The sequence below is a fragment of the Meleagris gallopavo genome, chromosome 1 (assembly GCF_000146605.3).
Source record: "Meleagris gallopavo isolate NT-WF06-2002-E0010 breed Aviagen turkey brand Nicholas breeding stock chromosome 1, Turkey_5.1, whole genome shotgun sequence".
Lineage (NCBI taxonomy): Eukaryota > Metazoa > Chordata > Aves > Galliformes > Phasianidae > Meleagris > Meleagris gallopavo.
The window spans coordinates 75652735-75667050 of NC_015011.2; the positions used below are offsets into that span (position 1 = coordinate 75652735).

Consider the following 14316-nt stretch of genomic DNA (forward strand, 5'->3'; position numbering starts at 1 on the left):
TAGGGATGCCCAAAATTCCACAGGTGCTTTCCCTCCACTGCTTACATGCCCGTAGTGCTGGGCCTGCTGTCTCAAGGGCACTCTATGAGGGCACACTAAGTGGAAAGCAGCATGACAGCCCCATAGGGATGAGCAATGCAGGGCACATGCAGGCCTAACTCCCAACCCCAGCTGAGGAAATATCCCTTGAGCAGAGGAAGCAAGCGAGTGCTCTAGCTAACTGCCAAAACCCTAGCATGGACAGGCACCACCAGCAGACTTTTACCTGAATTTTATTTCTTTTATTTTTTACATTATGGGAGAATTTATTGCAGGTTATTGAAGGCATTCAGCTGGAGGGAATCCCAGCTTTGGGAGCTGTTTTCATAATGTATTTCTGCAGTACTCTCTTTCCCAAGAAATCACAGTGGTCAGCAATACCTTGTGCTTGGTTTTTGACCTCTTCCTGAGGGGCTTTTCATGTGTCTTGATGTAATTGAGCAGTTTTTAGGTGTTCTTCTGTGATTTATTTGATCAAACATATCCCTTCCTTAAGTCTCCACTGCCCTTTGTTTAGCATGCAACTCCCCTTTCCAGCCCCCTAAAAGTGAGCAACAAGAATGGGTATGCAAGGGGAGGAGGCAGAGCTGGGAGCAGGCTGAGGGGATGGGAATTCAGAGTGAGAAGTGGGCAAAAATCACACAGTGGAAAATGGTAGTGAGACGGGACCAGACTGAGGAGTCAGTGCTCTAAGAAACCAGCCAAAAATGGGTCAGGTCCTGGAGCTACTCCTAGTGAAGAAAGGGGAAGCTCCCACTAAACACCTGCAGCCTCTGCAGAGAGGGCATTGGGAAAAAAGCATCTGCTGACAGAGGAGCTAACAGGAAGGGCTGAAGCTCTGACTGGAAGCAGCCAAGGTTTGTGTAAGCCATTTCACTGCACCAATGAGCATGTGAGTCTGTAATGTCAGCATAGTGAGAATCTGCCACCTCTCCAGCAACATTTCTTCAACCTTCCCAGCCCCATGGTCTCCATACACAGCGGGTGAGAGCGGATTGGTCTCCAGAACCAGTAATCAGTCACCAAAAGCAGCAGGGCTAAGGGACAGCCTCCTCCCACCCCTCAGCTCAGTGACAGAAAGAGGTGCTATCAGCCTCCCACAGGCCCAGCTGGGGCAGCCCTCTCCACTGTACTACGATGCCACAGTTGCCCTCTGGAGGTGCCACTGGCACTGCTGTAGTCTCCAGTACCCCTTCCTTGCCCACCCTAGCACCGATCAGCATTGGAGCTCACAAAGTGGGGGAGTTGCAGAGACGAGGATGCTTAATTACAGTGCAGCCCTGGAAACCAGCAACAGCAGCAGCAGCACTGTGGCCAGGATGGGAGGCAGCAGGGCTGTAAATAGAAATTGCGGAGGCAGCCGCGGGGAACAGAGAGAGGGAGGCTTCTGCTCCTGCATCTCTCTGTCTCTCCAGCTTCTCTCACCTCTCACTGCCACCCTGGCTCTCAGCACAAACCCGTGTGTGACAAGCAGCCCCAGAAAGTGTCTGGGAGGTAGCAGCTATGCCACAAAAGCAGCCACTCGGGGCTGAGAAGTGGGTGTGCAGGGCCCCCACAGCCTCCTGCAGCAAGGTCAGCTCCTGGGGAAAGCTAGAAGGAAGGCTGGAAGACCTTTTTGGTCATGAGGAAGCCAAATGAGATGGATGCAGAAGTAAGTCACTCTTGCTTCTGGAGGAGGGCACAGGACGGCAGATGCCTGAGCTCCAGTTCCACCGGTGTGAAGTCCCTCTCCTCCCACCACTGACATCTCTGTTGCGGCCTCTTCCACAGCAGCAAGAGCTCTGCTTGCAGTATTTTGCAAAGGTTTATTTAAAAATGTTGAAACTAACATCCCACAAGAATTGAGTATTTCACCACAAGAAGAGAAATCCTACAAAAATATATATCACAGCACACAAGGGCAGAGGAGGGGGAGCGAGACCAAGCGGAAAGCAGGAGGAAGAGCAAAGGGAGGGTGGGAGCTGCAGCAGAATGAAACCAAATGGCAGAGAGAGAATGAGAGCAGAGTGGGAGAGCAAAACAGCAGGAGGGGAGCAGAACCTGGAGGGAGACTCTGGTACAGGACAGGAGCAGGGAAACAGTGGGAGGGGGAAAACAACAGGAAAGGAGGAACAGATTGCTGGCAGCTGGTGAAAGAAGGGTCTCCCTCTATTGTCTTGCCAAGGTAGGGCTAGAATATAGTGAGACATAGCTGGGGTACGGTTGGGTAGCTGGAGTTTGGCCCAGGGCTTGCAGGACTTGACTATAATGCTGTGCCATGGGCGTGGTTTTTCAGAGCAAAAAGCCAAAACCACAGTTTTACTCAGACCAATCTGAAGATGATCGTGTATTCATATGAGAATGTGTGGGAGGTGAGCAAACAGCTCCTTTCCAAGCATTTTTCCTTAGCAGGAAAGGGTGTGAAGGGCCAGATTTACAAGGGCACTTTGGTGCCGCAGAGGAAGAGGTAGATAGCCCTCTCGGAAGCTGTGGGACACTGGGCTGGGTGTGTTGCTGTAAGTCACGCTGGAGGAGAGCTGTGGAAGCACATGGCTGAGCTCTGTTCCCTTGTCAACCGGTCATCACCAACCAGATGGGAAAGCTCAGGCAGGATTTGGCCTAGTGGTCACCTCACTCTGTTGGGTGAAGAGAGCTGGGGTCTTGCTCCAACACAACACAGGGCAGAGGAGAAGGATTGTGCCCTGAGCCTTTCCTCCTTACCCCAGAAAGAAGACAAGCCTTTTGTTTGCAAAAGCAAGTCCCTTGAGGAGTTCTATAGGGACGCAGCTGCCCAGCCCACCCAAGCATTTCTATCTAATTGACCAGAAATATCAGACAGGCTCAGCCCAAATCAGCAAACTTTTTCAGTAGTTTTCCCCACGCACATTTCTCTCTGTGAAATTTCCACTGGACAAAATTTAACCAGATCTTTTTCCTCCAGTCACCTGGAAGACAGGAAAACCTGTCAGATTGTGACTGAAAGGGTGCTGGCCTCTGCTCTGGCCTTACGCTTTGTGGTGTCAACTGGTCCATGTGTGCGCGCATCTCACAGAATGTTACCTGGGACCAAGTGAGGCAGCAGGGCTACATTCTGCACGGGGGAAGGTGGTTTGTAAGGCTCCAGCCATGGGGAAAACAGATGCAATGAGATTATTTATTGACTGGAAGAAGCTTATGTGTCCGAACACATTTTGAATGTTTTGAATGTTGGAAAGTCAGTGAAGGTTTTTCCCATATTTGACCTGTTTCATGTGAATGAATGACCATGATAAAAACATGTTTGGCTAGAATAGTTGGTGTTGGAAAAGATGTTCAGCGTTTCCAAGCTTCTGTTATTGTAAGAGCTTTCTCTACAGCATTTCCCAGCTTCCATCTTACCACAACGTCCATGAAAGGTTTCATTCCTTGGAGATACTTTAAATAGGAACAGAGACACATTATAGGAAAACAAAACAAAACACTGAAATCTGATGTTTGCAGAGTTTACAAAGCATGGCCAGCAGAGCATAGGGCCTTCCTGCAGCAAGTGTTGGAAAAGGTTTTCACTACCCCTTCTGCAGTGCCTTGCCACTTTCTCAGAGGGCTTCTCTCGAACACAGCATGTGGAAAGTCCAAGGACAGCCCTTGAAGTGGTAAAGTCTAAACTCTGGCCTTGTTTCAATGAGCGCTATTGATCAAAGAGCAATCTAATTAGCCTGGTCTGGAAGATTACTTAAACAAGTTGAAGGCATTATGTTGTAAACTGCCAGGAATAACTGATGCAGCCCATTGCAGGCTGCGTGCAGATGTCCTTCTCCAGCTCTGCTCATGCCAGTGCAAGGGGGAACAGCCTTGACCAGCACTCAGGGGTTGTGGGAGCGGGGCAGCAGGCAGGAAGAGCTATGTGCTCCATTGTTTGTCTGTCCGCAACTTGAAATGTCCACTGAAGCCTCCAGAGGGGCCTCAGTAAAGAAAAAGCTCAGTAATAGATTGGTTTACAGTGAAGCAGTAATATCCACTGCTGAGAGTGGAGACTCAGCCTGTGCTTAGATTAGAGACCTCCAGAGTCCTTTTCCACCTACATCTTTCATCCATTCTGTGCTTCTAATAAGCCGATAATTTTATTTGACCTGTCATTTTCTCCAAATCTCTACTGTTTTCCATGAAGCTTATTGTAAGTTGCCCTCTCATTTAAATGTCTTTCACAGTGAGTCAGGTGGGACCTGAGATCACTAGTCGTTCAGCTGGGTAAATGGGCAGAACCAGACCCTGTAGAAAACTCCCTGTGCTTTGTCCGGTCAAGAATATGCTTTTACTACAGAGATAAAGGGGGAAAGGCCATTTCCTATTCTCAGAGATAAAAGATAACTTTTTGTCAGAGACCTTGTGCTGTACATTACAGCCTTAAAATGGTGGCTGAGTTCCTGTCTCTGGACACATCAGTCCATCAGCTCTTGGGGCAAACTTACCCAAATTTGCATCATTCTGCAGTTCAGTGGCTGCTGTGTTGGTCTGTGAATTTATTTGAAGGTATCCACAAAAGCCATGGGAGGGCAACAACTGTTGCTAACAATGTGTGCTCAGGGAAGTTGGCATCCCATGTCTGGCGGCACATAGGTACCCCTCTCTCATGCCCTTGGCGAGCATTGCCTCAGGGCTCTCTCATCACAAGGCATTCCAAAAGAGACCTCCCAATAGCGCATGTCAACCCCCAAAGCTCTCTAAATTCCTCTTTTCCATCCCAAGCAAACAGAGTCATCTCTGCTGCTCATTGCCTGCAGCATGAGTGTCAGAAAGCAATTCCCTACCACAGCCCAGTGCTCACACTCCTCGTACGCAGCTGTATCTGCTTGCTGCACTTTCGCTGCTTCAGCAGGATGTCAATGGACAGGACTCTTGCTAAATGCCCAGAAGGCTTCAACTCTGATTTTTCTGATGAACATCACCACAGAGTAGAGATAAAACCTTGATGAAGGAGACTGAGGGGGCAGAATGGAGCAGCAAGGAGACTTCCAAGGGATCTAAACATTTGGAAAACTAACGGAACTTTTTCCAACCTTAACTGGCAAGAGAAGAGGGGAGGAGGAACTGAGAGAAAAAAATAGAAACACTGGGGACTAAGAGATGAAGAAAGATACAAGCTGAAGACAGAAAACAGAGGAGTGTTAGGCAAAAAGAAAATGGGAAGATGTGAATATCAAAGGTAGGGTAATGCTTCCTTCAGGAAATGGATAGCTGAGAGGGACAGGTGCTGTGTGAGCCTCTTCTTCCCAAGATTTGCCTTGGGGCCCTCAGGAAAGCCAAGGCCTTGGGAACAGGAGGATCTGCCACCACCTGATCCCCAGCCCAGAGGTGAAGCTGCAGCCACTGAACTCCAGACGTTCACATCAAAGCACACGACACAGGAAGGGATACACAGAGGGGCTTGAACCCATGGGGACAGGGGAATGCCTTTCCACCTCATCTACCCCTTTGTCAGGCATGCACTGGTGGGAGAGTCGCAGAGGTCAGAGAGTGCGTGTGTGTGTGCGAGGAGAGAGGCAGGGCAGGCTATGACTTCACAAAACCAACAGCTGCCTCCCCTCCCACGTCCCGCTCACTCCACATCCCGTCCTGCACGGAAGCCCCCAACCTTCCCCCACAGGATGCTAGCAAGACCCAGCTCGTCCATTTGTCCAGGCACATCCTGGTGGAGTTAGTTAACAACTGTGGCAGCGGGCCGTGGCACAAGGAGATTGTTTTTTCCTGGGGTAGCAGAGGTGGCAGAAGCGTGGGCTCCCCGCTGTGGCAGGATGGTCGGGGAGCCAGCTCTGCTTCTCCCATCTGCATCACAGGTTCACCAGTGGAATTCTGGGGGGAAAAGGGAATTGGAAAAGAATTAGAGGTGGGCACTTGAACTGCCCTGGAGCCCCACTAACCAGTCAGTGCTCTTTTCTCGTAAGGGCTCTCCTCGGAGGGTCTAACTACCCTGCTCATCCTCAACCTTATCACAGAATCACAGAATTGCAGAATTGTAGTGGTTGGAAGGGACCTCTAGAGATCATCGAGACCAACCCCCCTGCCAAAGCAGGTTCCCTACACCAGTTCGCACAGGTAGGCGTCCAGGTGAGACTTGAATATCTCCAGAGAAGGAGACTCCACAACCTCCCTGGGCAGCCTGTTCCAGTGCTCCGTCACCCTCACCGTGAAGAAGTTCTTATGCACATTCGTGCGAAACTTCCTATGCTGCAGCTTATGTCCGTTTCCCCTCGTCCTGTCTCCACGTACCACTGAAAAGAGACTGGCCTCACCACTATGGCCGCCACACCTCAGATATTTATAAACCTGGATCAGGTCCCCTCTCAATCGTCTTTTCTCAAGGCTAAACAGATCCAGTTCACTTAGCCTTTCTTCATAGGGGAAATGCTCCAGGCCCTTCACCATCTTTGTGGCCCTCCGCTGGACTCTTTCCAAAAGATCCCTGTCTTTTTTGTACTGGGGAGCCCAGAACTGGACACAGTACTCCAGATGAGGCCTTACCAGGGCAGAGTAGAGGGGGAGGATCACCTCCCTCGACCTGCTGGACACGCTCTTTTTAATGCACCCCAGAATGCCATGCTCTCTGTGCCTGCCACCCACTCTCCCTGCTGGACTCACCGGTTGAGCTGGAAGGCGGTGCTTTTCCCATGGCCCCCCAGTTTCTCCACACCCTCTTGCCCTTGCCTGGGTTCCTCCACTTCAGGGGTGGGTGCTAGGGAGTCACTGTAGGGCCCCAGGATGCTGATGGCAGTGGGGGACAGGTCTGTGAGGGGCTGCTGGCTGTCCTGCTGCCTCCCGCCGCTCTGCTGCCCAGAATGGCGCCGGCGCTTCTGATTACGGTCCCAGCTTGGGAGAGAAGAGCAGCAAGACCATAAGTGCCCCTTGCATCCAGGGGTTCAGTACATTCTTCAGCACCCAAGTCCATAGTCCCAGAGCACCATCATGAAACAACATCCATGAATTCCAAGCACCGCTTACCAGAACTTGAATATGATCCCAGTGGCAACCAGAACAATGATGATAGAGATGGTGATCGTGACGTACAGTTGGGGGTCTACTCCTGCAAAGCAAAGGGGACAAGGACAGTGTGGCAGCCACCCTATCAGCCCCCACAAAGTAGCAGTTTATTCAGGCTTCCTGCTAGGGCACTGATGGGTTTTGCAGAAAGACCTAAGGGAATAACACAGAGTTGCACCAGGGTAGGTCAGATTGGGCATTAGGAAAAGATTCTTCACCAGAGAGTGGTCAGGCACTGGAACAGGCTCCTCAGGGAAATGGGAACAGCCGCAGGCTGCTGGAGTTCCAGGAGTATTTGGACAGCGTTTTCATAGTTTGAATTTTGGGACGGTCCTGCATGGGACCAGGAGTGGGACTTGGTGATGTCTGTGGGCCCCTTCCAACTTGGGATACCCTATGATTCTATAGTTGTAGGCAAGAACAAGGCTGGGAGAAGCAACAGGCAGCCTACCTTCACCCCGGGGCCCGAACAGGAAGGGCCGCAGGGTGGCCGGGGTCTCACGGAGATTGAGCCCCGCATTGTGCAGCAGCGAGTGGGAGTTGGGCTGCGCCGTCGCCATCCCGCGTGGTGAGACAAAGGTGTAACCCAGTGGTGGGAAGCCGGGGTTGGCCGAGTTGGCATCCCCTCCATCCTCATCTGACACTGTGGGGCCCCACACTATGGCCCAGGGGTACTGGGAGGAGGGCATGCCATCCTCAAAACCAGAGGGGGTGGCAGGCCTGACTCCTGCTGCTTGGCGTCTCAGCCGCATGGTATGGCGCTGGTCCCCTCCTCGGGGGATCAGGACCCGCTGGCGTGGCGTGGCAAGGCGTGAATCCCACTCCGGCAGTGAGGTCCTGTCCCAGATGCATATGGGCCGGAGGGCTGAGGGGCTGCGACGGGCACAGAGAGGCCGGGCAGCCATGGGGCCACGAGGGCGGAGAGACCAGACGGCAGGTGGAGGAATGGCTGAAACCAGGAGGAGGAAGTGCCATAACTGCAGGGAGTGGATGGAGGAGACCAGGAAAGGCATCTTGCTGCAGGAGGAGGAAGAACACGTTATCCAGTTGTCTCTCACGCTAGGAAGGCCCGCTGCACATGCACCTGTCTCCTTCCTGCATCCACAGGGGCTGTGAACCTACCAGGCACTGGGGTCCATCGCAGATGCAGCAACACCTCGTCACACGGCGAGGTCCTGCCTCATGCTGCTCACTGGAAGGCAAGAGAGAGAGGCTAAGTTGCGCCCTCACCTTGTGGCTGTCGCTGTCTGCTCGGCACTGGTGCAAACCCTCAGCCCTGACGGGCAGAGCATGGCACAGCATGGCAGTGCATACAGGTATATCCATTGCAGTGCTGTTCCCCAACCCACAGAACACACACAGGGGAGCAGTGAGCTGCCTCTTGAGCACACGTGTAGAGAGACACGTGCGTAGCCTCCCGGGAGACACTCCTGTTTGAGGGCCAAGGGGGGGCTCCAGCGCTTTTGTTTGCTTATCGCCAGAACAAGTTGGAATCTTAATTCTTGTGTTTATTTATAGTGTGGAGCATGTAATCCATTTATTAAAAAGGAGCCTCTTCATTGTGTGCCGGGGTGAGGGAGCGAGAGGGGAAGCGCACAAGTGATAAACCAGGAAGATTGGGAAAGAGAGAGTGAATCAGCGAGAAAAGTCCAGCATTAGTAAAGAACTTAAGAGCAAAAATATGCCTATCAAATATTTAGTATTTACTTTCCTCTTAGCTAAACGGAATTACCTTTCTACACTCCTTGTCCAAGCGTCCTCGGCACCTCACCGCCCCTCCCTTCCTCCGCCAGCTCTCCCATTGCCGGTCACCCATCCGCTGGGGGCAGCGCAGGGCAGGGCACAGCACCTGGCTGGGTTTCGCCACCAGTCCGGCAGCAGCGCGGCCGCCTGCCCTTCATGCCGCTTGCCTCTTCCCTTCAGCGACTGGCGCAGCGCCGGCCCTTCCCCAGTGAGCTGTTATGTACCTGACCCGGGATTCACTCCGCAGCACAGACTTCGTGCAGGAAAAATCATTCACGACATTCAGCTTGTCCCTTCATTGTGAAGGGGGAAGCACGAGCACTGACAACCCCCGTTTGTGCCCTCCTGCGGCTCTGGGATGGAGAAAAGAGAGCGCTTGGCCATGGGAACTCAGGAGGGAGTCATCGTGGAGGCTGAGCATCTCCAGTCCTGCGCCCGCCGCACTGCACCTTGCAGCTCCCAGGGAGCCGCGGCCGTCTCCCTTCTTGGTCCTTGGCAGCCCTGCACCGCAGCCCCTCCTGAGCTGGAAGCCTTCCTCCTGCAGCCTTCCTCGCTGGGCTGGGGGCTCTAACCCCACATTGTGTGTGCCTGAAAAGAGGGGCTGGGAGGAAGAGCACCTAAGAAGAGAGCAGCTGTCTAGTTCCCGCTGCATTAACCCGGGATATTTTTAGTTTCCTTCTGTTAAATATTTAAACAAAGTTCACAGGAAAAAGGAATTGTCGGCTAATGTGCCCTGCCCTTCCCTCCGGGGCAAGATCTGTCTCTAGAGAGATCCAGAGATGAAGATGAGGACAAAAGAGCAGCTATTCTCAGCGTTTCTTTGTACTTTGCTCCTGAACCTCTAAGCCTTCGAAGGGGCTCGTTAAAATGCAGCTCTGCAGAGAAGCAGCAGAATGGAGCAAGTTTCTTCCAAAGCTAGAGACTCCCTCATGCTAGCAAGATCTTGGCCATCTGGATGATGATCATGATGCTGTGGAGGATCATGTCTGGCAAGGAAATCTGAGACAGTCCTTTGGACTTGGGAAAGGGAGGGAATTTCAAATGTCAGGAATCTCTCTCTGTGTGAGTCTTCAGGCCAGGGTGCATGCAAACCACTGGGCTGCCTTCAGGATGCCACAGCTGGGAACAGACAGCTGTTCCCTCTGGGTGAAAAGCCATATTCAGCATGGAATTGCCAGTCACAGCAATGACATCAGGCCGAAGATGTGAATATGGGTAGTGCCACTGCAGATGTGGAAATTCTCTCCAGCTGGAGGTGAACATCCATGCTAGTCCCACAGGGCAGAGTGTTATATTAGGGGGACACACCTAAGTGCCAGCATTCCTCTTGGGAGAGCTATGGCAGGATATGGGGCACAGCGCTGGCCTGCATTCCCCCCCACTCACCATGCTCTGTTTGCTCAATGGCACGAGTCATCCTGCTCCAGTCTTGCAGTAGAGACCTCTCTGCACTGCCTGTATCAGTGAACTCCAGCAAAAGCACCAAGCATTCCCCGGATCTAAAGCCTGGAAATAGGGATCCCTATTGTACCCTACAGACCCAAACTGTTCTTGCTTTTGCACCTGGAAACCTAAATTTCAGCCCTAGGAAGCAGGCTGTGGCTGTAACCAGACCTGAGGGCAGGGAGCGAGACCTGCACATACTGCTGTGATGGTGACAGCTGGAAACCGGGTGCAAGGCTCAGATCTAAGGCACTTTTGTGCACAGATCCTGCCGCAGACAGTGAAAAGCAAGTGACTTCTTATGACCTACCCCAAAGGCAGCTCCAGAGGAGTGCAAGACTGAGACAATGTCAGTTGCTGCCAGTCAGTGCATTCTGTTTTGTTCCTGATATTGAGGCCAGAGACTTAAGTGTGTGTCCTGGCACGAGCACAGCAGGCATGTTTGATGAAGGAGCACCAGCATTTCTCCAACATGAGAGCAAAGGGGAAGGAATTCATGCTGAAATACCAGCCAGCAAGGGCTGGACTCTCCTATGCACTCAGCTCTGGTGCTGAGAGCAGGGCATGGATCTCCCTGCAGTGTACCTGCACAGCAGCAGATAAAGCATGTCTAGGGCATTCTGCGTTGAGCTGCTGACAGGGGGAGTTGTGTCCAGAGGACAGACACTGCCATGCTTCAGGGCAAGCACAGCAAATGCCCTTGACTCAGTTTCTATCCCGCTGCTGAAAGGAATAGCAGATCTTTGGGGAGAAGGAGGGAGCTTGAATGCTCTTCCTGCCTGGAGATACAAATCCCAGTGTCTTTGCACCTCACACCATTCAGGTGGCTGTTGTTTGCCAGGGAGACTGGGTTTTTGCACCAGTACCACCTGGCATAGTTCCTGCATTCAGCTGTCTCCCAGGTCTAATTGTGATAAAAATGGACAGGGCTGCTTCCAGGGTGGAGAGATGGACCTGTGTGCTTTCACTCTAGGTACAGGGCCTTCATCACCATGTTCTAGTGTCCTGTTATGCACAGATGACAGAGTGTGAATGACAAAGCTATTTCCCCAAGGCACTTCACTGAGCTCAGTTTGTGAATCTCGGTGCTTGGAAGTGAGGAGTAAGAATTACATTGCTCGTTGCTATTGCGTACAGACCCCACTACGGGGTCAGACTGTAAATCTGGAGCCAATCTTTTAGGAGTTGCTCTGAGTGAATTTGCAGAATGGAAGCCCAAATCATGCTGCTGCTCCCCTAAGCCAGTGACACAGCCAAGTGTCTTCCCTCTGTAAATCTCCTGCAGCCCACAACCACTGCAGCTGGGATGTGAGAGCAGATCTCAGCAGCCCTGCCCCAAAGCACACATGGGAGCTCACCAAGGGAGCTGGGAATGTGCACCTTAACTTGTGCCTGGGTGTGCAACCTGCTGCATGCCAGCTCTGAGCAGGGAGCACAGGTTGAACCGCAGATATGACTCCTGAGCTCTGGAGTCCAGATGCCATCGTGCTTGGGTGAAGCCCTGAGATTTGCTATGGGCAACTCCTCCATGTCCAGAACTCTGATATGCAGTAGTCCCAAGGAGAAATCCTATTCAAATATAAAAGCTCTCACTGGAACAGAAGAGTGGAGGTGCCAGCCACGTGCATCAATACCCGTACTGTAGCTCGCTCACATCAAATGCAATCTGTAACCTTCTGCTACAAAATACTGAAATTTGACAAATTCATATGAGGAACAATACTAATAATAAAGAGGGCCACATACTAGAATGGTTTGCCTGAGAGTTGGTGAATTCCCTGCTGCCTGAAGCATTTACATGTATTTCTCAAAGAGGTGCTCTAGTTCTACCAGAGGCTGTGGGCTTGACACAGGAAATGAAATTGGTGAAATTCTCTGGCCTGTGCAGCACTGTAGATCAGACTGAATGATCAAAATGGTCCCCTGGCCCTAAAATCTGAGAATCTCGCAGCTCTTGGTGCCGAGCAGAGATTGACTCTGACCGGGGATGTTGGGTGAGGCCGAGCACACGCAGGACATGCTGGTGACAAGCGGGCAGCCTCCTCCATCTGGGGATGGGAAGGGAGCTGCGCCCACTCCTGCCTGGCTCGGCTGGCAGACGATGATCTATCTGTATTTTTGTAGCATCTCGGGCTCGACTGCTGTGCTACTGTGCTCTAGGAATGGAGCTGTCTGCTCTCCAAGCGCTCCAGCTAGTTCCAAATGCAGCAGTCTGTTTGCTCAGCCACTCAATCTGTCGGGAATGCATCACCGTGCTTCTCCACACCGCTCTCCTGCGAGAACTGGGTCTGGTTAAGGTCTCCAAGCTGGTATTCAAAGCCCAACATGGGATGGGGCCCTGCAACCTAAGCAATCAATCACCTCTACTTATGCAGCGATGACCTCACGTGACAGATATATTTCAGTGGAACAACAAAATTGCCGACCACTTTGGGGAGCGGGGGAGGGATAGGAGAAGGGGAAAGAGGCTTACGACCCTGAGGAACAGAACATCCACCGGAGCTGGGCCAAGATTATGAAACTTGCTACCAGCTGAAATAGCACTCGCCATTAGCAACCCTGCAGCACTGAGAGCTTCATGCAAATCCTCTCTCTGCCTGGCTCCCCCACAGCAACGATCCCACTCAGAACGGTAATAAAAAATCAAAACAAACCTGAAGGGGACCCAGCCTTGCTCACGGAGGCAGAACGCTGGCTGGCATTTGTAACTCCCAGCCAGCACCCAGGACTATGGTCATAACTACTGATAGGTAATGGCACTCTGGGACTGTGGAGCCCAGTAGCTTCCTCTGGGCACTGAGCGGAGAGAGTTGGGACACTTGGCAGTGAGATGCTGCAACACCACTTGTGCCCTGAGCATCCTGCATCTACATTTTTCGTGGAGGCTGTGAGCATCCTGGAGCTTGTGATCCAAGATGCAGAGCTGCAATCATTTTGGTAGCATCAACCATGAGTCTCAGTGCTGGTGAGAAGGGATTCTGCATCCTTTTGGGAGGGAACGGGGAAAGGGAAGGATTCCAAGTCAGCTGCCCTAAGGAGGCAATCGCTGCACTTGAAGGAGCTCAGACCGCTGGAGGTGTGAGGCCATGGGAGAAGCTGAGCCCATCTGGGGAGGGAGTTCCTGTGTGCTTGTGGGAATGATGGCTCACGGAGCAAGTTGACCTCGGGGCTGGCATTCTGAATGTGGTGGCTCATGTCAGGCTGCTCTGCCTGCTTCTTGACAGGGTATATGTTGGTGGTAGTGCCATGGTGCAGCCAGCCTCACAGAGGGGCCTGTGGGCTCACCCAGTGTCAGTGCAGGTCCTGCAGGACTCAGTGCCAGCTGGCGGGCATACCACTGCTGGTGCCAGGGCAAGCACCCATGGGCTGGGCATGGAAATGCTGGGCTAGGGCACAATCCAGGGATGGAGAGTGATGGTGCCCGTGCATTTGGAAACCTCGGTATCTAGGGAACAGGATTCACTACGGATATCCCTGACAAGCGGTCCTCTGAGCTCAAGTCTTCCTGCATTTGGGAACTGTGAGCATGGCCCCATTCCAGCCAGCACTCTAGGATGCCGGTCCCCTGCCATCTAGTGCCTGCCTGCAATACATGTCATGAGTCTGCCAATCTTCTGCCTCCCAGCTTCCTACTGTTCTCGGGCATCCGAGTGCTCCAGGTGCCGTCTCCCCATCCAAGTCGCTCTCTGTGGCACGATGCACCCCTGGCCGTGCAGGAGGAGGGATTGATCTCTCTGTTTCTTCTCTCCAGCTGCGCCAATTAGGCTGAAGTCGTCTGGCTCAGCGCAGGCTCCGGTGCTCCAGAACAACAGGTCTGTGATGGAGCCCGGTGCTGGAGGGCGAGAGGCAGCAACGCCGCGGCTGTGCCCGTTCCCTCCCGGTCTATCAGTACCTCCAGCCCGGAGAGGAGAAGGAGGAGCGGCGGGGAAAGGAGACAGCCGGCTGGGAGGGGACGGGCACCTCGATGGGGAGAGGGGAAAGAAGAAGGGAGAAAGGACACGGGGAAGGAGACGGGGAGAGAGGATTCGTGGACGGGCGCACACCGCCCGCCCCTCGCCCTGCGGCCCCGTCCCCACGCCGTGCCCGAGCCCGGAGCGA

The 14316-nt window shown here is 52.8% G+C and overlaps 1 protein-coding gene across 2 annotated transcripts; it reads right to left on the bottom strand.

Annotated features, from left to right (window-relative positions):
* Positions 1–292: 292 nt before the first annotated feature.
* On the bottom strand, positions 293–14263 carry PIANP (PILR alpha associated neural protein). 2 transcript variants are annotated; one of them, XM_010717915.3, is made up of 6 exons: positions 8765–14263; positions 8155–8224; positions 7484–8049; positions 6994–7075; positions 6634–6861; positions 293–5847 (listed from the first exon to the last, which is right to left on the bottom strand). In XM_010717915.3, exons 2-6 carry the CDS (start codon positions 8169–8171, stop codon positions 5826–5828), a joined length of 915 nt encoding a protein of 304 aa, XP_010716217.1. In that variant the 5' UTR covers positions 8172–8224; positions 8765–14263; the 3' UTR covers positions 293–5825. The 2 variants fall into 2 exon arrangements, with proteins under 2 accessions (XP_010716217.1, XP_031411601.1); XM_031555741.1 differs by lacking the exon at positions 8765–14263 and having other exon boundaries at positions 8155–8707.
* Between the last annotated feature and the right edge of the window lie 53 nt (positions 14264–14316).